The sequence below is a fragment of the Heteronotia binoei genome, chromosome 2 (genome assembly GCF_032191835.1).
Source record: "Heteronotia binoei isolate CCM8104 ecotype False Entrance Well chromosome 2, APGP_CSIRO_Hbin_v1, whole genome shotgun sequence".
In the NCBI taxonomy this organism is placed as follows: Eukaryota; Metazoa; Chordata; class Lepidosauria; order Squamata; family Gekkonidae; genus Heteronotia; species Heteronotia binoei.
Window position 1 is genome coordinate 141,573,391 of NC_083224.1, and position 25,677 is coordinate 141,599,067.

Below are 25,677 nucleotides of genomic sequence, written 5' to 3' on the forward strand. Positions count from 1 at the left end.
CTTGGATTAAACGTCTGATTAAATCAACTGCGTGTTCCTTGACTCTGGGGTCTGACAGCAACTTGAGCAGTCTGTACTGTACCTCCTGAATTACTGTCCTGAAAAAGTATAGCTTCTCCAGAGCATAATCAGTTTCAGATTTGTTCTTTGTAAACCTGTGTACCTTAGAAGCTATATATGCATCAGCATGCGAGGCAGATTTATATAGGGGATATATATTTGTATTTCTGAGCTAAACAATGATTATGCAAAGGCTTATATTGGGAGTAAGCAAGTCTTTCTGTTTACAAATACAGAACCAGCCACTGTTTCTGCCACAAATGGAATGAAGAGAGTCCCCATCTCTGCATCTCACTGAGCGATTTTCTTAAATCAGACCATTTCTGTAGTAGTAAAATTCTCCACATTGACATTTTAAAACCTGTGTGTTATGTGAAATTTTCCGCAGACTTTTCTTCACCAAGTGCAAACCCAAAGTTTCTCCTTTTTACCCTGTGTTTTCAGAACATGGTAGAGAATTCTGAAAATGTAAGTTAGGAAGGATAAACCTTTGGGTTTGTGCCTGGTGAAGAAAAATCTACTGCAGAAAATTTAACATAACAGTTTTTAAAACGTCGATGTGGGGAATTTCACTACTGCAGAAAATGGTCTCACTTAGCTTGTATACTATTTAGAATTCATACAGCACTTCCAGAGTCCAAAGTACTTTGTATTGCCTTGTAATCCTTGAAACAGTCCTTATTGCAGCCTCTTAGTGCAGATTTTCAACTGGAGTTGTCAGAGAGTAAATTTAGGATCTTTCTACATATGCTCATTTATTATTGCTCATATTGCTTGTTGTACATGTAGGAAAGACAAGGATTTAAAGATCATTTGGGGTAAGAAGACAAGAAACAAATGCACTAGACAGACATTTTAAGAGAACAAATAAGATATCCCATCAATATGCTCTATTTGAATTTCCTGTATTGGTTCCTTCCTATCCTTTCTCTCTAACACATTAATCGAGGGAGGGGGCCGACCTGGTGCCCGTGGGTGCCATAGTGCCCACTGATAACTCACCTGGTGTCTGTCAAGTGTTTTCAGAAAGTGGTTGGAGCCAGGTGGGACTCTTTTTCAGCATATCTTCTGATAGGCAACTGGAGATCTGATTGGCTGTGCAGATTAAAATAATGTTGCTTTTGTGGCAGCTGCTACCACTGTTGGTTTTAGTTTCTCTTGCAGTCCTCTTTCCCAGTGTATTTTTAAAATTATCCCTCTTCTCCCCTGCACTTATACTTCTTATGTGTATGGCTCTGTCTCCCAGGACAGCCATTTTGTGGTTGTGCCGACCACTCTATGTCAGAATTCCAGAAGTGCCCACAGGATCAAAAAGGTTGGGGACCCCCGTCTATTGCAATAATGGCCCATTTTTGTATGGAATGAATGACTCTAGAAGAACAGCAAGGCTATCCTTGATTGAGGCTATTAACAGTGCACAAAAAATTAAAGTAGTATTCAAGATGAATCCTGAGAAGTACCAAAGTGATTTTATCCAGCAAGCAGTACTTCTTCCTCAGTGATTAAAAAGACTCCCCTGGCCTGTCATTGCAAATATGCTTCACCTGCATCTCCTCACTGTACAGATCCATCACCATATTTTAACACTAAGGTCTTGGTGGGGATGGGTGAAGACACACCCACAAACACAGACTTTAGGAACAGGAGGGGCAGGCTTTTGGGGGGGGGCAGAGGTGTACTCAGGAGTCTGTGCTGCAGTTGAGGGGGACATAGCAGGAGAAGCCACAGAAACCTAAGCATTAGCGCTGATTAGGAATAATGTGCTAGTTGTGGTTTCTAGTAATTAAAGTCACTCTTGAATAGATTACAGCACTGGCTTTCCAGGAAGATGCCCTTCTGTACATCCTATATGTAGCAATGGTCAGCTGTGAAAACACACGTTGGGTTTTCTCTAAATAAAATACTTTGTAATGGAAAGTAGGCTTGCAACCCAATGCTGTGCCTGTTTAGTGGAAAAACAAGTCTTTCTGCATTCAGTAAAGCCTAATTCTAAACCTGTATTTTTCCACCCATACACATAGTAGCATTGTCAACCTCCAGGTAGAGCCTGGCTTATCCCAACATTATGACTGATCTCCAGACATAAGTTTTCTTGGGGAAAATAGTGGCTTTGGAGGGTTGGACTATGGCATCACATCCTTGCTGAGATCCCTTTCCAAAACTCTGTCCTTCTCAGGCTCTGCCCCTTTATCTCCAGGAATTTCCAAATGTGGAGTTTGCTACCCTACCACACAAATCTAATGGAGGAGGGCTATCTAGAGTAGTAAAACTGCTTGAGGGGGTAGCTAGAAAGGTAAAATGCGCCTCAACTACTCTTTGTCAAATTAGGGATGCCAGACTCCCAGTGGCAGCAAGGGTCCCTTGCTGCCAGGTTTCATCTCTCTGCTGCTGATAAGCTGGCTTGTGGGGGGGGCTTATCACCCCCCAAAAAGGGAGTACCACTGGATATTTCAGTGATTTGCCTATGTGAATTCAGTGTGACCCAGAAGTGACAAGGATTACAGGGCAATGCTGATGTTTGGGTAAATATGGCAGGAAGCTAATCTTAATAGCTAATGGTAGTCCCCTGTGCAAGCACCAGTCGTTTCCAGAGTTTTTGCCCAAAAACTATCATGTTGCCCCAACACCCCTGACATGCCTACATCACTTCCAGGTCACATTGAAGTCATATGGGCACATCACTAAAACGTGGGGGGTAAGCCCACCCCCTCATCTTCTGCTAGCTGCCTCGAGGGACCTAACAACTCTATGCCAAATCATTTTATCATCTCTGCTCTTATCAAATTTGGACCTCCACAGAAACAAGACAAAAGAGATCCATCTATGGATCTTGCACAAAACACTAAGCTTGGCCCTTTTGTAGGACTACAGTGGTGCAGCTTTATCCAATGCATATTTAAACATAAACAAATCCCACTGACTTTGATGCAGCTGGATTCCAACTTTAGTAAGCCAAGCAGAGATAAGGCCTTTTCAGAGTGCTGTTGACCATAGTCTATAGCAGGGGTGGCCAACGGTATGGCTGATGGGAATTTTAGGCAAAAAACATCTGGAGAGCTACCGTTGGCCACCCCTAGTCTATAGCAAGATTTATCAGGCCTGCACTATTAGAATTTTCCCAGGGTTGTTAAAAACCTAGCAAGTCTCAAATACATTGTTCTTGCTGCTATTTTAATTTTGTAGATTTCCTTAAAATGATTATTTTAATCACTGTTCTTGTGATGTTTTTGTTACCTTTGTAAGTGACGTTGTGAGCCATGGTGTGGGGAGAATGGCTGATAAAAGCAAACTGAAGTCTTCCAAAAGTGTAAAACAGCAGCATTGCTATTTGTTGTAGCAGCAAGTATATCTTCCACACTTTACTTTATTTTGAAGTACTATTATTGCCCAGCAAGTCACCAGCTTTAGTTCTGAAATGTTAGTCTATACCACAGTTCTCTATGAGCATGTAACTGAGAGAAGCAGTTTTGGGGGAATTCCAGCTGAGAACTGAAATAGAGGGCAGCAGCCATGTAGTTCAGTTGTAAGAATTCAATTCACGTTCAGTTAAGTAGTTTGTTTGTTCTCCACTTCAGTCCCCTTTGGCTTCATTTCACAAAAGCTGCAGGAGCAAATATTACAGGCATCGTTCTTACGTAGCATCAAGTAGAAAAGAAGTACTTCAGTCAGGTATTTTTACAATGCTATCACCTCAGCAAACAAAAAATTCCCTTTTCCAAGGCTTTCAAGATACCACACCTAAGCAGGAGGCCTTGCTCAAAAGAGTGACACTGAATTAGTGTGAATCTTTTAATGACAGCAATGTTTTGCTTGCAACTCATATATCTTTCTTCATTGGACTTACTAATAAAAGCAGAATTAAAAACAAAACATAGCACTAATTAATAAAGATGGAATCTTAAAGCACTGCCGCTTTATGAGAATTACACAGCAGCCTCTTGTTCCACTGGTTCAGAACTAAAGTGCCAAATCAGAAACAGATGCAGGACATCCTTTTTTGCCTAGGCCATCTGCATGCTAGAGTTGCTAGAGGAAAACATCCTGTCCCTTTAACAGAGGTTGAGTAGGATGGTATTTATCAGGAAAAGCTCCCATTGCCCATATCTACACATTACATTTCCATTAAAGGGACTCGCCATTTTTCTCCAGGCCTGCTGACAGCCCTAAACCATTCTGTAATGGCTTCAAAACCCACCCACCCATGATGCTGTAATCCAAGCTCCTAAGCAAAGGGTGGAGACTGGGGAAAGAAGGGAGCTCAGCCATGGAGTCCACGCTCCAAAGTGATCATTTCCTCCATGGAACTAGGGTTGCCAGGTCTCTGTGGGAAAATACTTGGAAAGTTTGGGGGTAGAGCTGGGAGAGGGTGGGGTTTAGGGAGGGGCCCTAAACTGGAAGAATAAATATATTAATATATGGATACAGTATACATTCAACATATAATATCAAATATATAGTGTGCGCACACTAAAAACAATTAATAGCTGCCTCCCTGGATTTCTGTGACTGTCTCTTTAAATGCATCTTGAGTTGCATCCTCTTCCTTATGAATCACCCCAGAGAAATATTAAAAGACAGGAAGATAACATGAGAGAAGATGCACCAGGAAATCCATGTTAAGTTCACCGCAAAAGAGAGATAAATGGAACAGGGCCGCCCTTCCAGACACGGTTTTGACTCTTCATTAGCCTAGACTCTCTATTTACATAACATTCTGTGGAGCTACAGAGAAAAACCTTCACATTCAGATCAACGCATGTGTGCTTCCAGTCTCTGCACCCTATGTGGATGCAACTGAAAATACATTTAAAGAAACAGTCAGAGAAATCCAGGGAGGCAGCTATTATATTGCTGTTAGTGTGCACACACTGTGTATTTTCTCCGGGGGAGCTGATCTCTACCAGCTGGAGATCAGTTGTAAAAGCGGGAGATCTCCAGGCCCCACCTGGAGGCTGGCTACCATATGAGGGGACTGATTTGTGTAGTCTGGAGAGTTGCCATTCCAGCAGAATTCCAGGCTCCTAACTGGAGGTTGGTAACCCTAAGCAGGAGGGGGCTTCGTTCCATCTCCTTTTGCTGTGCTTCCAACCTGAAACAGCAACTTGTGGAATTGCTATGTGCTCTGTCAGGATAAATATACAAGCATTGTATTTGCTATGTAATGGAAGTACATTTTTCATACACCTGGATTAATTTGTCAGGTAAAGCACTGGTTGTACACCTACCATGAAACATGGAGATAGACAGGTCTTGGTTTCAGTTCAGCTAACATCGGCCAATGCTGCAACTGAGTAGAAGAAGGTCATACTGCAGTTATGTTCAACATAGAATCATGGTCTTTGGAGTTTTATTTCAGAGGGCTCATTTGCACAAGTTTGCACAGCTATCAACTCAAGATTATGAACTGGGCCAAACCAGAATGGCAGTGCACTGATATACACCAATGTCCAGCGTTATATCCTAGTACTTGCCAATTGGACCCTGGAGGGTTGACATCAAGTGCTGGTCAGAGTGTTGCTATTATATGGATCAATTCTACTTATCAGTCATCAGTCATAATACAGGTAGCCATCTGCATTTTATGTCCTTAGTTGAAAACGGATTGTATGAAATTAACCAAAGGGAGAATTTTTTTGGAACTGGGCTTAGCATAGTTATGCATGTACCAGGCCAGAGCTAAACTTTTGTTTTAATATGGAGAACACAGACAGGAACAGAAAGTCTCTCTCTTGACGCAATATTTTACTATTTTTCAGTATTAGAGAATGCATAATTTAAAATATACATGCATATGAATAAATTAGTTCATGCAAATGAACAATGCTATTTCTTTGAATTTAGGGAAGCTGAAAATCTTAATCTGTCTTTTCAGTAGCATTTTGGACAAGAATCTCAAGAGTATTTTTAAAAGCATCCCAGTACCTCAAGATGGTCCCCAAATAAAGAGGTACCCAAAATTCAGACATACAGCATTTATTTAAAAACATCAGACCACCGCACTAAATATATCCCTGATCTCTCACACAGTCCACAGGTGATGAAACCACTTAAGAAGTACAGTGTGAAAATTATTCTGTACAAATTGATTATTTAAAAAAAGAAATAAAATTATGTACAATCCCGTGGCTTTGTGGGAGTCTCTTCAGAGGTCCAGTACCAAATGAAAGGATTTAAATCCATAAACCACAAGTGCACAGATAATCCTGTTTGTGTTTTTTCTATTAAACCCATACCTCTAAAAGCCAGTGAATGAAAACTCAATGCAATAACCAAGCTTCTGATGTTCTTGGATTAATAAAACATGTAGGTAGGGTGGCGGTAAGACAAGAAAGAGGCTTCATAATGCTGCCATCAACTGACACACAGACTCCTATAGCTCACATGGCAGCAGGAGCTTGCTTCTTACTTTCTGGGTAAAACTGTTGTCCCCAGTAATAACTCACAATACTTATATATACACTAAATAGCTTGTTACCAGGAGGCCAAATGAATGCCTATTGCATGCTGTATTTTAGAAATGCATTCAGCTATCCCCTTTAGAAAGGCAAGTGGCAAGCCTGAAACCATTATACTGTTTGTTTTTTTTAAAGATAAACAAATGGGACATATTTAAGCCCTCTAGGTCTCATTTACATCCTGAAAAAACTTTATCAACATGTTCCATTGAAAAGAATACACAAAGACCTCCTTCTATGCATTCAGAAGCAATTCTTACCAAGTACAATAGGGTCTATTCCCAGGCACATAACTTGGAAGCAAGTCCCAGTGAATAAAACTGGGCATACCTCCAAGCAGACATGATTAGGGATCAGGCTGCCGGTCTGATGCTGAGGTGTGGTGACTGTACCATCTTAGTCTTAGGTGGGTGCTGTCATGATTGAAGAATCTTCCAGAGCAAAAGAAACCCCCTTATTTCCCCATGACATCCTAGTTCCTATGAACTGGGATCAGCATTTGTATGGAGAATTAGGTATTCAATTATGTCAGCCTATTTCAAAGTTAGAAATGGTACAGCCCAGACACAGGTTTATCAACTAGCTGAGAGAAGCAGAAGTTCCATACATGTTGCTTGTGCTGTGTTTCTGGGTTTATAAACTCACCCTTCATCTAGCAAAAGTACTCTCGTATTCTGTTTTACCTCTTCAAAAGTTCCTTTTTAAAAAATCTGGTAAATATTTGGAAGGATGTGAAGTAACTTTGAGATTGGAGGGCTTGGTACAGAGAGAACAAATTCTTCTGTGGTTTCAGGGTTCAGTGGTTTCAGCTGATTCAGAGCTCGCTTGCCACTGCCGCAGTCCACATCTTAAGGACAAATGCAGAACAGTTCATGTGCTGGCTTTGCTACAAATAGTCCCCTGGCTGATGCCATTCTCTAGGTATTGACTGGAAGAATCTATGCTCCTGCTGAGCACCGTGGAAGGGATCCTGGAAGACAGTCGCTCCTGGTTCTTCTCCGTTAAGCAACAGATCATGCGCCTCATAGTACTGGACATCTCATCGTCTTTGTAAGAGTAAATAATTGGATTCATGACAGAGTTCAGCAGAGCCAATAGAAGGAACCATCTCTTCACATTCTGAACCTCACACTGAGTGCAATTCAAGCCATCAAGGAGCAAAACTACGAGGCCAGGAGTCCAGCACACAACAAAGGCACCTAGAGGGAAAAAAAGGGGGTGGAATTAGAGGTTGGGGAATCAAGCTATAATTATGCCTGCATAATCCTTAAAAGCATTTCTCCAACCAGTAAATGTTACAATGCACAAGTTTAAAACAAGCAAAAGAAACTTCTAAGTCCAAAGACCAGTACAGTACCTAGAGAGTTAGCAACCTCATGGTGAGGATTGAAGTTTTCCAGGAACTACAATTCATCTCCAAAGTTGACATCAGTTCCTTGGGAGGAAATAGTAGCTTTGAAGGGTGGACACTAAGGTATCCATCCCTGCTGAGCTCCCCACTTCTTCCAAATTCTGCCTTCCCAGGCACCACCCCAAATCATCAGAAATTTCCCAAGTTGGCAACTCTGCCGGGAAACGTTCCAGCATGCTTGTGTAACCCTCCCTCCCTTAGGGACTGGGTGGTTTACAGTGCAGTCCTAAACAGAGCTACACCTAGTGTTATCAACCTCCTAGTGGGCCTGGAGTTCTCCTGAAATTATCTCCAAACTACAGAGTTCAGGTCCCCTGGAAGAAAAAGAAGAAGAAGAAGAAGAAGAAGATGATGATGATGATGATGATGATGATGATGATGATGATGATGATGATGATGATATTGGATTTCTATCCCACCCTCCACTCCGAATCTCAGAGCGGCTCACAATCTCCTTTATCTTCCTCCCCCACAACAGACACCCTGTGAGGTGGGTGGGGCTGGAGAGGGCTCTCACAGCAGCTGCCCTTTCAGCAGGTGCAAGTGGAGGAGTGGGGAATCAAACCCAGTTCTCCCAGATAGGGGTCCACACACTTAACCACCACACCAAAGGATTGAAAGCTTCTGATGGCAGACTCCATGGCATCCCATCCTTGTGTAGCTTCCTCCCCTCCTCTCTTCACACTCCACCCTCCCCAGCAGACACCACCCCAAATCTCCAGAAATTATCTGGAAACCCTAGTTACACCTTTCTAAGCCCACTGACTACAGCAGATGCAGAAAGGCAATGGCATTGTTAGCCAAGCAGGGGGAGAGTCAGTGAATGGAGCTTAGCAGCACAGGGAGCATCTGTTTTGCTGGGGAAATAGATTGCAGCCTGCAGATTTATTCCTTGCCCTTCACTGAATCAGAGACTCAGAGCATCTTATAATCTCCTATATCTTCTCCCCCCACAACAGACACCCTGTGAGGTGGGTGGGGCTGAGAGGGCTCTCACAGCAGTTGCCCTTTCAAGGACAACTCTTTGAGAGCCATGGCTGACCCCGAGGTCATTCCAGCAACGGCTAAGATTTTCTGAAATCTTTAACATCTTGTAGAAAGGTTATGTGTTGCTCAGGCTGCTGATTGCAGCCTGGCATCTGTGTCATCCAAACAGGTGAATCCCTTCTGCAAGAGGAGTGCACTGGAAAAAAATCCATCACTTTGGTCCACTGGAGAACCACAAGCAAGAACCAGTTTAACAGAAGTCAGGAAGAGCTGTATGATGTTTCTGTTCTCTGTGATGCCTGGGTGTGTCACTGTAGACACCTTTGTTGTATTGTTCTGTCTGGGGGAGGATCTTGAGTTAAAGAAATTATGTTTTAAATACCTTTGTCTTGAGAGTTCTGGTCCTGATCAAGCCCCACAGTTCCCATGCAAGCACAGGTGCCTCCAGCTCTGGCTCAGAACCCCTACTGCATTTCCAGTGGCCATCAGCAAGTCTTGGGGGACAGCAAGCTGTCTGATCTTTTCCCACAGTGCCTGTATCCCACCCCACCCGAGACCCCCCTTCTTTCAGTTTTCAGTTACTACAGCAAAGAGGGAGGAAAAGCAGGAACTGGGCAGCTCCCACTTGTGCCTGGCCTTAGGCCCATCTATAAAGAGTGCTATTATTTGTTCTTCTGTACTGTTAGCCTTTAGGCTTTGTGAGGTTTTTCTTTGTTATATGAACTGCTTCAAGAATACTTCTGTTGAAACACAGTGTTCATATCTGTAGATAGCTTTATCCTGCTTTCCTCCAGTTGCAGCCCAAAAGTTGCTTACAACATCATTCTCTTCTCCTCCAATTTATTATTGCAACAACTCTGTGAGCAGAGAGGCTAACTCCGAGTTGAGAAATTCCTGAAGAATTTGGGAGTGGAATTTGAGGAGGGCATGGTGAGACCTTGGCAGGATATAATGTCACTAAGGCCACTCCCTAAAGCAGCCATTTTCTCCAGGGGGACTGATCTCTATAGGCTGGAGATCAGTTCTGATTCCAGGATATCTCCAGGGCCCACCTGGTGGCTAGCAAAAAACCAGTTCTCCATAAGATACAACACTGTGTAACCAGTCAATTACTCAAGACGGCACTGTAGGTTCTCTAAACCAAGGTCACCAAGCAAGCTTTCATGGCAGAGTGGGTCTCCCAGATCCTAGTCCAGCACTCTAACCACTACACAATAATGGTAAATATAAAATTAAAATTAAAAACAGCAAATTGTGCACACAAAGCACAGTTTAGTTATGAAACTCACTGCTGCAAGATGTGCTGACCACTATTACAAGTGACTGTCCCTGCTGTATACTTTCTTCATTAAAAACCATATGGAGCCAAACACCTCAACAGTACTGATGGAGGAACTCTGCCAAAGCCATACAGGGCCTTGGACTACGAGTGTGCAGCAGGGATGGAAGTAAAGTTCCTAACACTTCCAAGGAAAAATGACTTGCCTCTTTACTAGAGGCTTACCAAGATGTTTTCCTCCATGCCATGAAAACTTTCAGTTGCCCATTTTCACACATGAAATATCTATTAATAAAAAGGGAGGGGACACTGTCTCCAAACCAATTTGCATCCCTAGATGAAGACGATTACATTGCACATGTGGCGTGCACATAAACACAAACACACACCATTCATAACTACCAACCTCAATAATCAAAAAGGGATTATATTTAGCAGGGGTCATTTTGTAGAAAAAAAGGTGCAGGAGCTCAGTAGCATATCTCATTTGCATATATATTGGGATCTGTGTGCGGCGGGGAGAGAACTCCCCACTACATGCAGACCCTGGCTGGAGGTTCAGGAGCCGCGCTCCTGTGAGCTCCTGATGAATTCAAGCCCTGATATTTAGACCATCCTTTAGCCCATCCTTGGCCTTCCTCCTTCAAAGATCTCTCCCAGTGTCTCCAAAGCTGCTTTTCAACCACTTCCCTTAAAGCACACAGTAATTGGTTTCTCCCTCCCACAGGCATTGCCCTGTGATGACATCGGCAACTGGCCGGCTTGTTTCTGTGGTGTTGTGGGACAAAAAGGAGGAAAGGAGACTGGAGAAAAGGAGAAGCAAGGCTACACTGCCTATCCAAGCAAGGGAAGGGCAATTTTCCTCTTCTCTGAACAGACCAGTCATGCATCACTAGTGTACAAAACGGAAGAGGTAAGCCAGCACTGCATCACCCATGTTCCCCTCAATAGCAAAACTTCTCATTTGCCATTCTGTGCTTCTTAGTGCAAAAGAGCAGAGAAGCTGCTCACAAAACAACATGCACTTAGCTGAAGCCACAATTGCTGCTTGGCATACAAAAATAGAAAATTACAGCTCTGCACAGAAAAGGAAGATGCTAGAAGATACTTGGCGGAAATGTTGCTCATTTATTTTAAAAGCATACACTTTGGGGAAGTCCCCCGGCTCTGCCTCCAAATAAGTAAGTATTCCAGCAATTATTCCTATGGAACAAAGGAAGTACTTCTCTGGTGGTCTGAGCACCCCTTGACCAGACAATAATAATGATTCAAATATCTTTTAAAGCAGGGCTTTTTTTGAGCAAACGCACAGGAACGCAGTTCTGGCTGGCTTGGTGTCAGGGGGTGTGGCCTAATATGCAAATGAGCTCCTGATAGGCTTTTCCTACAAAAAAGCCCTTTGTTAAAGAATGGTGACATCAGGGGGCATTGCCTAATATGCAAATGAGTTCCTGTTGGGCATTTCCTAGAACAAAAGGCCTGTTTTAAAGTAACCATACTGTATCACACTACTCTGCAAGCATTAATCTGTATGGGATATTCAGCTATGAACCAGAGATTAAATCCCAACTCAGCCATGAATTTGAGAAACAGAAGCCCCTGTTTGTCAGCACCACCCTACCTATAAAATGGGAATAAGAAGAAATCCATTCTGATCAAGGCTATGTGTATCCCACCGTTGTGCTCCCACTGCATGAGCACAGACAACTGGTCTCTGCAGCCAAATTTAGCTTCATCTTGAAGGACCTGGCAGAAGTTCAGTCAAAGTGTACCACATTTTAGACACTGTGAGATGTTCCAATTAAAGGGAACTATATTATATATGTAGTCCATACATATGGGTGAATATGGGGTTAACTGTGCTGTTGAGTGACGAAAAGAGACAGGAGACAGTCTTGAACAAAGACTGTCACTCACTGTTTATAATTTGTTGAGTCGGTTCTGTTATGTAGGGACTGTGCACACCTTACAAAAAATTTGTATACACATGAAGCTGCCTTATGCTGATTCAGACCATCAAGGTCCATCAAGGTCATTTCTGTCTACTCAGACTAGCAGTGGCTCTCCAGGGTTTTTATGCAGAGGTCTTTCACATTACCTGCCACCTGATTCTTATAACTGAAGATGCTTAGAATTGAACCTGGGATCTTTTCTCCACGCCAAGCAGATGTTCTGCAATTAAGCCACAGCCCCCTGCTCTGCATGTGGAAAAGAAGGCAGAGATGCTGAATGGCAAATATTGCTGAATGGGAGGCTAGTCTTACATTGTCGCAATTATATGCGTATTTGGGTGATTTGTGGTACAACAGGGGTAATACTCTGCCCTCAAAGATACACACTGTAAATTTTAAACAATCCCCAGATGAAAACTTCTGGCATATATCACAGACCCAGTCCAAGAGATGCCCATCACACTCACAAATTATGATGGTTTAAGAGGAAAAATGCAAACAAACTTGGTCTTCAGTTCTGACTGTATGTTGTGTCACTCAGCATTAGGTCTCATTTTCTTCATACTCAGGATGATTTGTTCTGGATACGCTCTCAGAACCTTGGGGAGGAAGGGGAGGAGGGATAGCTTGCTTTACCAGGCTCTCTCAATTGCACAGCAGAGCTATTGAGTCAAGCCTCTCTTCCTTCTATTGGCTGAGGCTCCTCCCCCTCCAGTTTGGTGTAGTGGTTAAGTGTGCAACTCTTATCTGGGAGAACTGGGCTTGATTCCCCACTCCTCCATTTACAGCTGCTGGAATGGGCTTGAGTTAGTCATAGCTATTGCAGGAGTTGTCCTTGAAAGGGTAGCTGCTGTGAGAGCCCTCTCAGCTCCACCCACCTGACAGGGTGTCTGTTGTGGGGGGAGAAGATTTAGGAGATTGTAAGACGCTCTGAGTCTCTGATTCAGAGAGAAGGGCGGGGTATAAAACTGCTGTCATCTTCTTCTTCATCCCCTGGGGAAGGAAGGGAAGATCCAGAGCTTCCTTTGCCCAGTTCCCTGGATCCCATGGGAGAGCAACAAAGAAATCCCCTTTAAGATCAATTAATGCTAATGTTTTAAGTTTTTTTAAAAAAACATTTAATTATGTTTGCCTGTGTCCTTTATAAGATTTATGTCTTTGCTATCTAATCTTAAATAGGTACACACACGGCCTGGTCCAACATGGCCTGGCTTGGCCCAACATGGCTCAGCCCAACAAGATCTCATTTCTGTCAGATTCGGCCCTCATAACAAATGAGTTTGACATCCCTGGTTTATTGTCTATTTAATTTGCACAATAATAGTAATATTTATGCAACCTTTTATATTTGTGCATATTGATGCTGTATTCTTTATATATTAAAAAGAATTCTTTACATGATTAAAAAGAAAAGCTGAAGGTTGAGAAGAGCATTTGAGATATGGACGTGACAGATCAAACATGAGATGAGCTGTAATCACCGGACTGTTCACAGCCAGCCCCTTGGCAACTGAGCCCCAAACCCACATCACTTCTATGCACACAGATCTAGATCTTAAAAAAGATCCACATGTTAATTGTTCCTATATATCCTTGCCAATGAGTTCTCCAGAGCTGAAAATTACCTTCTGAATTCTGCACTCAAGGCAACTGCAGTTTCATAACTTTCTAAACAGCCTTCAGAATCTCATGTACAACTACCACTTGAAGTTAAATTTGAAAACAGTTTCTTTTATTGGAGTCACATTTCTGCTCAAATATAAACATGTTAGGACAGATCACCAAACACTCTTCAACTTAGCAAACTGAAAATCATGTGCTGACTTGCCTGGAATGGCAGATACTGTCCTTTCAAAGGTTAGTTCACATGGTAGTCAGGATGCTGCCTCAAGAGGAATCTGCAAAGAGTGAGGTACCTAGAGTGTCTTGCAGGAGCATAGCAAAGGCCCACTCTTCTGTTTCTGACCAGATACATGGAAACTCATCAGCACAGCCTAACAGCTGTCCCTTATTCTACCCCAATGTCTTGCACAGAAGTATGTAGTTTATGTACATAAAGGTTCCTATTTAGCTGGGGAAGTTAAACAGACACAGTGAAACCTCTATCAAGTGCTTTTTGAAACCTAGGGACCATTTTCACATCACACAATAATAAAGTTCATAAATTACTAATGTCTGGTGTGAAGAGTTTTTTGCCCCATTTTCTCAATTTTAAACCATACTGCGACAATCAGTTTCATTAGGCAATCCTAAATTCTCTTCTTGCACAATTGAGTTTTATAGACTTTTATAATGGCCTCTCAAAATAATCGTTTTCAGAACTAACCAGCCCAAATTCTGTAGCCCAGTAATTCTCAGCCATCTTATCCCCCCTACCCCCACGTCTTGGCCATGCTGCTGCTTGGCTGTGGCATCCTGCACTGCTTTCCTCTGGCCCAAGTTTCCTACCATACCTCCACAGTGATATCATAGCGGTCACGTCTTGGGGAAGAGAACCTTTTTGTTGCTTGGTCTACCCAATTGTTTTGTTTCAATCTCTGATACTGAGCCCAAGTATCTACCATCTTTGCTGGAACAGAGCTTTTTTCCTGCTAAAACTGGCAGCAGCTAATATGGCCTCCTCCGAGGCACAGTCACATTTTACAGGTGAGTTTCCTGCCATCTCTGTTTAGCTCTGATCATCTGTGGTTGCCTGTTCTTCTGCAGGCTTGTTCTCCTCAACCTTGCCAGGGAGTAGTCTCTGTCCCTTTGTTTGAGGAGGAATAGGGGTCCCCATCATCCTTAGAGTTGGAGATGTCCTCCATTGCCTCAGCTGTGATGCTCTACAAGAAGGTAGAGTTCACTGCCACAGGAGGTGGTGGCGGCCACAAGCATAGCCACCTTCAAGAGGGGTTTAGATAAAAAATATGGAGCAGAGGTCCATCAGTGGCTATTAGCCACAGTGTGTGTGTGTATGTGTGTGTGTGTATGTATATATATATATATATAATTTTTTTGCCACTGTGTGACACAGAGTGTTGGACTGGATGGGCCATTGGCCTGATCTAACATGGCTTCTCTTATGTTCTTAAGGTGTATGTGGAGGAGGAGAGGCATGTGGGAGAACAAGGATAAAAGAAGAAATGCAAGGTCCAAGTAGTTGTAGTTGTAAGTTGTAGAAGCCTAGTTATGCAGCTCCTACAAAAAGCCTGCTGACCCTGATAAGGCAGGAAATGAACTGGGAACAGGTTGACCCCAACTTCTAGAGACAGAAGATTTGAAAATAAGACCTGCTTCCCTGACTGATTGGTGAGAATCATCCATGTAAGATGCCCTCAACTTTAGTTCAAGAATGTACATGTTTTGTGGAGGAATGGAGGACATCATGTAGAAATGGAAGAACAGCACATGAGTCAGGTAGCTGCAACAGGGAAAACTGTCCGTGTGGAATTAGCCATTAAGGAGATGGCTGCTAACCCTCAGGCACATATATCAATTAATGTATGCCTGAGCTCTCTGCCTGAGATCTCATAAATTTACTAGCACTATGGTCAGAAGGTTGGCAAAAATATGAACCTCATAAGTTCCAAAAAGTGAGGAAGCCAAGAAACCCTCAAGTTTGAGATTTTTTGTGTGTGCGCACAAACCATACAATTACTCTTCTTAGTGGTAATTCATGCCCTGTACTTTAGGGAAAGTCAAATAAAGCAGGCAGAGAGGGAGAACTCGATGAAGCAAGGAGAACTAAAAGGTGGGTTGTATAACCATTCCACTCTCTTTGAGGGATCTCTTTGAGGAGCTTCTGTCTATCGAGTGCCAAAATGACAACACTGAGATTAGTTATGCAGGTCAATGGAGGAGACAATCATTGTAAATAAATTCTACTATTATAAAACATTCTATACCATTTGTTATCTCAGGTCTCATCTACACGTGAACCCAATGAGTTGGTAGAATTCTGAGGTGATAGAATATTTTACAATTTCAAATTCCAGGTGGAAACATTCAAATTTTTAAAGCTTACCATGTAGGGTTGCCAGCTTTTAAACTCATGCTCTCAGGGTTGCCAGTTATCTCCTGGCAACCAGTAGGGGGGCGACTTTCTAGAATGGAGGCCTAGGCTGGCATCACTGGTGACGTAACTTCCAGCATGCACTGATAGTGACGTCATCATGTCACTGACAGCATGGGGATGTTCTGGTATTTAAGCAAAACCTCTATGGTAGAAGTCATTTTTTCCATAGAGTTTTTTCCATAGAGTTTTTGCCATCAGTGCTGGCTAGGACCTCAATTTGCTGCCAGTAAGTCTCCCAGCCAGCTGATCAGCATCAAAGGAGGGGCCCGGTAACCCTATACATCTAGCTGTTCCATTAATATTAGTTCTAATTCCTGAATAACTCCAGGCCCAACCTGAAGGTTGCCAGTCTAAAGTGTGAAACTATCCTGCTTCTCTTGTCTGGGAAACTGGTACAAAAACTGTCTTCCACCAGTGGTGAAGACCTATCTGTTTTGTCTGGTATTCTCTCACTGACCCTCCTTCCTGTGTATGTGTTTTAACTATGAATGTGGGAGGGTTGCTAGGCAGTGCCTGGAAATCAGCAGGAGAGTTCTGGGAGGGGGCAGTGTCCCATGAGAAAAATTGAAAAGAAAATAAGACCTCATCAACTTACTGGAAATTTTCATCAGAGTTCCTGGTGATTTCTAAAGCCACACTTTGTCACTTATTGGTGGCTCTAGGAATTACCAGGAACTCTATGGTAAGAACTTCCTCTAAATAGATAAGGCCTTGTTTTTCTTCTTAATTTTTCTCCCACTGCCACTTCTAGTGGTAGCAGGCAATAGGACCTGGAGGAGGGGGAATACCCCACCCCAGTCGGGACTTGGGCAGCCCTAGTATGTGAGCTGTTTGTTTTTATAATACATATTTTTAAAAGCTTGTTTTAATGTTTGTAATTGTATGATGATTTGGAGACCCTACGCTGGGTGGAAGTGCAGCATTAAAAAAGTTTTAAATAAAATAAATACTTGTGCAAGCAGAAACACTTTCACTGGCAATCCACCACAAATAAATGGGTGACTATTGGGAAGGGGGAGTTGTTTGGAATAACAGGAAGGCATTGTAGCAATATAAAAGTGTCAAAAACAAAGTATTCAATGACTTTTCAAAAAAAAAACCCTCCAAAAAATACGCACATTCAGAGAGTGGAAATAGCTAGTTAAAAACACATAGGTAGATTTTAATCTCCAAACATAATAGAAGGAATCACAAACATCTGAAAAGCAGTTGGGATGACGTATGACCCAGTGAAGAAAAGAGCCACTGACCCGAACAAATTAACAGGTTATAACTTATTGCTAATTAAAACCTTTTGTAGCTTAGCCAAATCATTCAAAATGTAACCATGAATTTCATTTTACAAGCAGTTCACAGCACCAGACTCTCCTTTTCCCACTCAATGGCGGAAAAAAGGTGCAAATACATGCATTAAGGCCTTTATCTTGAAGCATTTGCAATTACTGTTTATTTGACTAAAGCTGTGTTTATCAGCTATTTAATCTACATGCTCTTCTGATCAGGTATTATAAGAACCAAACAATAAAATCAACAACCCTTAGTTGAAATCAAGTTTATAGAAGCAGCACTGAAACCTCCCCCACCCACTACTAGGACCACCAATAGGGCTGGAGGAAAATATCCTGTTCTTTTCTTTCTCCTCAATGAGGACCCAAAGTGGATTATGTCATCTTCCTCTTCTTAATTTTATCCTCAACAACCCTGTGAGTATGTAACTGGTGCAAGATAATCCAGTAGGCTTCTATGGCAGCCGTAAAAGATGCTTAATATGTGGAAATGGGCATTTGAAGCTTTTCTTGGTGCGCAGGTCCGTAACATAAATAGCAACCCATTAAACTTCTATTAAACAACAGGACATTTGTTATCCGGGAAGCTGACAACCATACCTACCACACACACTACAGGCAGAGAGTGTGGCTCACACACACGTCTATGGGCACAGAGACTATAGATGCAATCCTAAACAGACTGACTAGTGCAGTCCTTCTTCCACTATGATTATATCGTCAATTTGGGTTGAAAAGTTGATAAAGAAGCTCTGGTCTGCATTTTCAAGATTCAGGTCAGTGTGGCTGACACACAGGAACTTCTTGTCAGTTGGGTGTCACCTGCACAATCCAAGGGTTACTCTCATTTAGGGTTGCCAGGTCCAAATCTCCCATGGGTGGAGAAGGGCATGTTTCGGAAGCGACATGCCCCCCCAAACAGCAACACTGCACACAATGTACCTGGATCACCCAGAAATGAGATGGGCAGGTTGGTGACATTGGGGGTAATGCTCTGGAGGTTTTTTGTTTTGTTTTTTTGCAAAACTCTATGGAAAAATCATAGAATTTTGCCAAAAAACCCAGAGCATAGAACCATAGAATTTTGCCAAAAAACCCAGAGCATCGCCCCCAAACATCACTGACATGCTGACATCACTTCCAGGTGATGCAGGCACATTGATGTTGCTGTATTGGGGGGGGGGGGTATTTCCTCCCACCAGCCAGCTGGCTGGCAGTGGGCAACAGCCCGCAAAAACAGGGGATTGCCTGACTCCACTGGGCACCAGGTAATCTCATTCCCATTGCTCTTCAAACATACTGATTTGTCCTTCAAAAGTCAAAATGGATTTATAAACTCAGAAATGCATCAAGATTCTAGTTTGTTCTGCTATTTCAGCAAAGCAAGATACTTAGAATCAATTAAATACGCTGGAGTCATTCTGCACAGGATTTCTCTCTGTTAAAGATTTAGCCACACTGAAACTGTATTTCCTATCTTTTTCACTAGAACAGTGAACATTTCTTTTAGTTTTAAAAACTGAGAACTTGGATTTTCAACATTCCAACACAATTTTCACAGGCCCCACAGAAATATTACGCAGGATGCATCTGGGCTACAAGCAGATGTGCTATCGATCTCTGCATGTATTTACTGTCATTTGAGACAGAGAGAGAGAGAGCAGTGCAGTTTTGCATGGGCAGAACTACAGGTGGATTAATATTGTGCTGGATTTGGGTCAGAGTAACAATGAACACATCTCACAATGGAAAGACTATATGCTGGAAGTCTAGGCTACTTTTCAGTGCACTGTCTCTACCAAGTAATATTTAGAGGCTCAAGCCAATGCTGGTATATTGTTTTTACTTTGAGTTACTTTTTCAAGAAACCAAAGGCAAGTCAGAGGCCAGACGAAAGCATGTCCTTGGGTGTGCATAAAAGAAAGATAACTGTTCTAATTTTGTAAACTCTTTGGGGAAAAACAGAGGCATCCCCCATATTGATACCTCATAGTATTATAAAAAGGGCAGGAATTTCTCCCTTGTGATAGAGCAATATCTCCTTTTGTTCTCTGCGTAAAAGAATGGCTATTACAGATGCAGTTATGAAACATTCTATTTGGGGCCTGAAGGAGAATACAACATATGCAACATGCAGGACCCTCTCATTGCACTTTGCATTCTGAAATATCTGTTCAACAGGCAGCATCCTAAGTTTAACAAAACTTAACAAAGAGCTTATATTTAAGATTCCTAAATCAAATGGGAATGGAAATTATGACTCTTCAAAGGGTTTCCTCCAAATCATGTATCAGAATGAAGGTTTCTAGAGCCACAATGGCACCTCAGAGGATTGTCAGACATTAGGCAACGAGGAAAAAAAGTTTAGGAGGAAAAAGAAGCATGAGCTCCAGAAAGAGTAAGATGGTAACCTTTGAAAAACCACTCATTTATCACAGGACTAATATAATAGATACAGCACTCAGATGCTGGTTTGAAAAATGGCAGTTTTTAAAAGAGCGCAGGGAAGAGTTCAGGCTACTATTTCCACCTTCTTGTCATTAAAAGCTCCTCTTGATATTTTAATGACCCTTGTAATGTGCCAAAGCCCATATACGTTTTTATTACTACTATTTCTACTACTACAAATATTGCATTCAATGCCCAAAGAGTTTCACTTACGGGGCTGTATTTTACAAAGTACAAGTAGCTGCAAAACTTTTACGCTGTTTCTTTCTCCCAGTGACCTCCAAAAATCTGGTACCAGTGTGGTGTAGTCATTGGAGTGCCAGACTAGGATCTGGGTCTAGATTTGAATCTCAACCCTCCCATGCTGTTCTGCTGTGTGACCTTGGGCCACTCATACTCTCTCAGCCTAATTTACCTCGTAGGGCTGAAAGGATAAAAGGGAGAAGAGGAACAGTGTAATCTGCTTTGAGCCCTCTATTGAGGACAAAGGTGGGATATAAACGAATGAACTAAATAAACAAATTATTAATTTTGACATGTTCGATCAGTGCATCTGGTTTGACCACTACCTATTCTATGCACAAAGCATAGATGAGTAGGAAGAGGGGGGTCCTGGGGGCCGGGCTTGGACTCAGCATGCAGTCCCAAAGAGAAAGAATGTGTAAGCCACCATGACAACTTGGAGCATTTGAGAAAGGTTGCTATGGCTCACATTCCCAGTTTTAAAATAATATCTAGTTAGGAGAGTAAGATAAGCCTTCAGTCAGCAATCTGAACAGTTTGATCAAAGACATATTTCAAAAATTAACACTAGGTGTCATTCACAAGAACAAATGTAAATCAAGGGCTAAAATCAACTCAGTAGTTACATTGTCCTCTTAAACAGAGATAAGATGGGTAGCAGCTGCACAAAAATGGAACCAAAAACAAGCATCACTATATCCAAGAAGGGCAGGCACATCTTCTGCAGGATGAAGTCAAGTATTTCCTTCCCACAGTGGATCATAAAATAAGTGAGTGGGAATTAATGAAAAGCATGAAGGCAAATAGAATTGAAAAGTCTGGCTTCTGACCTGGCCATGGGACAGAGACGGTGCTGGTCATCCTTACAGCCAATCTCCATAGGCAACTGGACCAAGTGAATCTGTGCTGCTGTTGTTGTTAGATCTGTCAGCAGCATTTGACATGGTCAACCTGTTGACCCACCACCCTGCCACCACTGGATTGCATGGCTGTACTCATTTCTCCTAGGGCGGGGACAAAGCGTGGTGCTAAGTGAGAGGGTCTCATCTTGACACCCAATAGTGTCAGGATCCTCAGGTATCAATCCTCTCCCCAATGTTAGTCAAGAGTTTGGGGCTAGGGTGTCATCAATATGCAGATGACACCCAGCTGTATCTGTTAATGGACGATTGACTGGATACCATCCCAGGAGATCTGGCCAGTTGTTTGGAGGGGGGATGGTTAAAACAGAGTAACCTGAAACTTCTGCTGTCCTTAATGTTTTAAATGTTTTAACTATTTTAACTGTTTAAATGTTTAAACCCTATTTATGTTAGATTCTATGTTGTAAGCCGCCCTGAGCCACTCGCTGGGAAGGGCGGGATATAAATCATAAAATAATAAATAAATAAATAACTGAGCCCATTGGAGACAGGCGTCCTGTGGCTAAACTGTGGGGACAGTTCAGGGAATTCAACTCCTCACTCTTGACAGAGTATGGCTAGTACCAGCTCCCTCTCATTGGAAGTTCAGATCACAAATATGGCCAGGATAACATTTTCCATCTCACCCAAGCCTGGCAACTGATCTCTTACCTGTCCCATGCTGACCTGGCCACAGTGATACATGCAATGGCCACCTCTATATTAGACTACTGTAACTCGCTCTATACAGGGCTACCCTTGAACTTGCTCCAGAAACTTCAACTGGTCCAGAGTGGTGCTGTGTGGGTTTTTACTGGGACCCCCTTAGGACCACATACACAATCTGTATAGGCAGCACTGGCTACAGATAAAGTACCAAGTCAGGTTCAAGGTTTTGGAACCTGCCTTCAAAGCCCTAAACAGTCTGGGACCTTCATATTTATGGGACTGCCTCTCCCTACATACCCCTCAAAGAGCATTACATTCATCTAGTATCAACTTACTGGTTGATGGCCACATAAGAACCTAAGAGAAGCCATGTTGGATCAGGCCAATGGCCCATCCAGTCCAACACTCTGGGTCACACAGTGGCAAAAAAAATTACACACACACACACACACACACACACATATATATATATATACACACTGAAGCTGTCTATGCTTGTAGCTGCTGCCACCTCCTATGGCAGTGAATTCCACATGTTAATCACCCTTTGGGTGAAAAACTACTTCCTTTTATCCGTTTTAACCTGACTGCTCAGCAATTTCATTGAATGCCCACGAGTTCTTGTATTGTGAGAAAGGGAGAAAAGTACTTCTTTCTCTACTTTCTCCATCCCATGCATAATCTTGTAAACCTCTATCATGTCACCCCGCAGTCAACGTTTCTCCAAGCTAAAGAGCCCCAAGCGTTTTAACCTTTCTTCATAGGGAAAGTGTTCCAACCCTTTAAACATTCTAGTTGCCCTTTTCTGGACTTTTTCCAATGCTATAATATATTTTTGAGGTGCGGTGACCAGAATTGCACACAGTATTCCAAATGAGACCGCACCATCGATTTATACAGGGGCATTATGATACTGGCTGATTTGTTTTCAGTTCCCTTCCTAATAATTCCCAGCATGGCGTTGGCCTTTTTTATTGCAATCGCACACTGTCTTGATATTTTCAGTGAGTTATCTACCATGACCCCAAGATCTCTCTCTTGGTCAGTCTCTGCCAGTTCACAACCCATCAACTTGTATTTGTAGCTGGGATTCTTGGCCCCAATGTGCATTACTTTGCACTAGGCCACATTGAACCTCATCTGCCACGTTGACGGCCACTCACCAAGCCTCAACAGATCCCTTTGGCGTGCCTCACAATCTTCTCTGGTTCTCACCACCCTGAACAATTTAGTGTCATCAGCAAAGTTGGTCACTTCACTGCTTACTCCCAACTTCAGATCACAACCCATCAACTTGTATTTGTAGCTGGGATTCTTGGCCCCAATGTGCATTACTTTGCACTTGGCCACAATGAACCTCATCTGCCACATTGACCAGTCTCCCACTCACCCAGCCTCAACAGATCCCTTTGGAGTTCCTCACAATCCTCTCTGATTCTCACCACCCTGAACAATTTAGCGTCATCTGCAAACTTGGCCACTTCACTGCTCACTCCCAACTCCAAATCATTTATGAACAAGTTAAAGAGCATGGGACCCAGTACTGAGCCCTGCAGCACCCCACTGCTTACCGCCTTCCATTGTGAAGTCTGCCCATTTATACTCACTCTCTGCTTCCTATTAATTAGCCAGTTTTTGATCCACAAGAGGATCTGTCCTTTTACTCCATGACTCTCGAGCTTTCTAAGGAGCCTTTGATGAGAAACTTTATCAAAAGCTTTCTGGAAGTCAAGGTAAACAACATCTATTGGGTCCCCTTTGTCCACATGTTTGTTCACCCCCTCAAAGAACTGTAACAGTTTAGTGTAACTGTAACAGGCCACAAAACAGTCCAGCTGTCATTGACCACACCCAGGGCCTTTTTGGCCCTGGCCGCAACCTGGTGGGACTCTCTTTCTAGTGAAACTCAAGCCCTGCAGGACTTGGCTCATTTCTGCAGGGTGTGTAAGACCAAGATGTTTCACCAGGGGTATGGCTGAAGATAGCGGTGGCCAGAAAGCCCTATTGTTGGGCCACAAATCTCACTGTACTGACTGACCCCTTAGTTATCCATCTCTGAAGACTTGTTGGGGTGCCATTTGATCTGACAGAATAATTCTTAAGACTTAAGAATTGTAAGGCCTGGTTTCGAACTGTGATGCTAATTTTATTGTATTTAATTGTTGGAAGCTGCCCTGAGCCCTGCCTGGCAGGGAAAGGAGCAGGATAAAAATGGAATAAAATAAATAACCATAGAAGACTCAGCCAAGATGCCAGTCTTTTCAACAAACCTGATGATGATACAATTATCTTACCTAATACAGCCATAACAGTCTTCATAAGCTTCATTGGAGTCCTTCTGCGGCTCATGGATCCACTAGTATGAGGAGATAAAACATTTGTTTTCCTCTGGACATACATGTAGATTCTGATGTATACCACCACCATGATGAAGAAAACCCCCAGATTGGAGACTGTCCAGAATATCAGGTAGCTCCTGCTGTAAATAGGTGCCAAGGAAGAACATGTTGAAATGTCACAGAGACAGTTCCAGCCCAAGGTGGGTACTGCACCCATGAAAATAGCTACAGCCCATATCAACAAAATGAAAAAGGTGACTCTCTTCTTTGTGAGGTTACTATGAATGCTCATTCGCACCACAGACATGTGCCGCTCAACAGCAATGACTAGTAAATTGGCCAAAGAAGCCGTCAGGCTGGTGTCCAAAAGTCCTTGGCGCAAAAACCACCGGTTAACAGTTAATGTTTTAGACACTGGACCAGTGTTGAACATCAAGAATACATAAGCAATACCAGCAAAAAAATCCGCAGCAGCTAGATTGGCTAGCAAATAGTAGAAGGGGAAATGGAACTTCTTGTTTTTGACCACAGCAGCTATGACCAATGAATTTGAGATGAAAATGAAGAGGCAGAAAAAAGTCCCAAAGCATAAAACAATGACAAGAGTTGTCCCTGACCATTCATCTGCTGTGTGTGTCTTACTCCTGTTGTAAAAAAAGTCCATCCGTTTATCATAGTGGCACTCATTCATCCTGGAGTAGGGTATTGCATCCTATGAGACAAAGATGAAAATGGCAGTTAGAACTGTTCCCCCTCCCTTTTTTCTCACCATTAGGGCCTAATTACATGATACACTGTTCTAAAATCCATCCCCAGGTCCCGTCAAGCAGATGTGTGCTGGGAGTTCCTGATTCTCAAGAGCAGGGGGACCGATTTGAATTGGGACTGCAATGCACCAGAAAAGGGAAGGCCATTTACAGGAAGAGTGGGATAGAAATTGAATCAAATGCATAAATACACCCCAGTGCTGTTTTGTCATTTGCTATTTGCCCTGTTGGGGAACCAACATATATTGCTGGGCTGCACTTGAGACACCTTGTAGTACCATCATGGGCTCCAGGGGTCCCCTAACTTCAGGGGGTGGGCATAAACTGGCTCATGAACTGAAGTTCGTGATTAATTCTGGCCAGTTCATGTTTTGCAAACTGAAGTTCATGGCTGGTCAACTGGCACATACATTGCATGAACTTTCAAGCAGTTTGTGGACGTTTGTAGCGGTTCGTAAATGGATACATTTCCAGACAGACAGTCACTACTCAAACAAAATGTTTACCAAACTTCAAAGCAACAGGGATAGGGAATTCTACAGCCTTAGAAACACCCTTGTCAGTTTCAAACTGGTCTCGGCGCAGACAAAGCTTGCAACCCACCCACCCCGCTTGGATTTCTTGTGACACTGTGCTTTGAGATCAGTACTTTTAAGCTTGCAGTGACACAGTGACACTGGGTTCTGCTGGGCACGCTGTACAATGAACTGGTTGTGCTGGGCTTGCAACCCTCTCTCTCTTCAGCTTGGATGATGACTTTGTACTTCACATCAGTCTTGTAGAGCTGGCATTGCCACAATAGCACTGGATTCTGCTGGGCACTAG

At 42.8% G+C, this 25,677-nt stretch overlaps 1 protein-coding gene across 1 annotated transcript in view; it reads right to left on the bottom strand.

The window, feature by feature from the left end:
• Positions 1 to 7,036: 7,036 nt before the first annotated feature.
• The window catches only part of LPAR3 (lysophosphatidic acid receptor 3), a 47,201-nt gene continuing 28,560 nt past the window's right edge, over positions 7,037 to 25,677 (bottom strand). Inside the window, exons 2-3 of the mRNA XM_060232128.1 lie at positions 24,041 to 24,797; positions 7,037 to 7,714 (exon numbers count right to left, since the gene is read on the bottom strand). Coding sequence (XP_060088111.1) covers positions 7,386 to 7,714; positions 24,041 to 24,776 — 1,065 coding nt within the window. The 5' untranslated portion in view covers positions 24,777 to 24,797 and the 3' untranslated portion in view covers positions 7,037 to 7,385. The remainder of the gene's footprint in view (positions 7,715 to 24,040; positions 24,798 to 25,677) is intronic.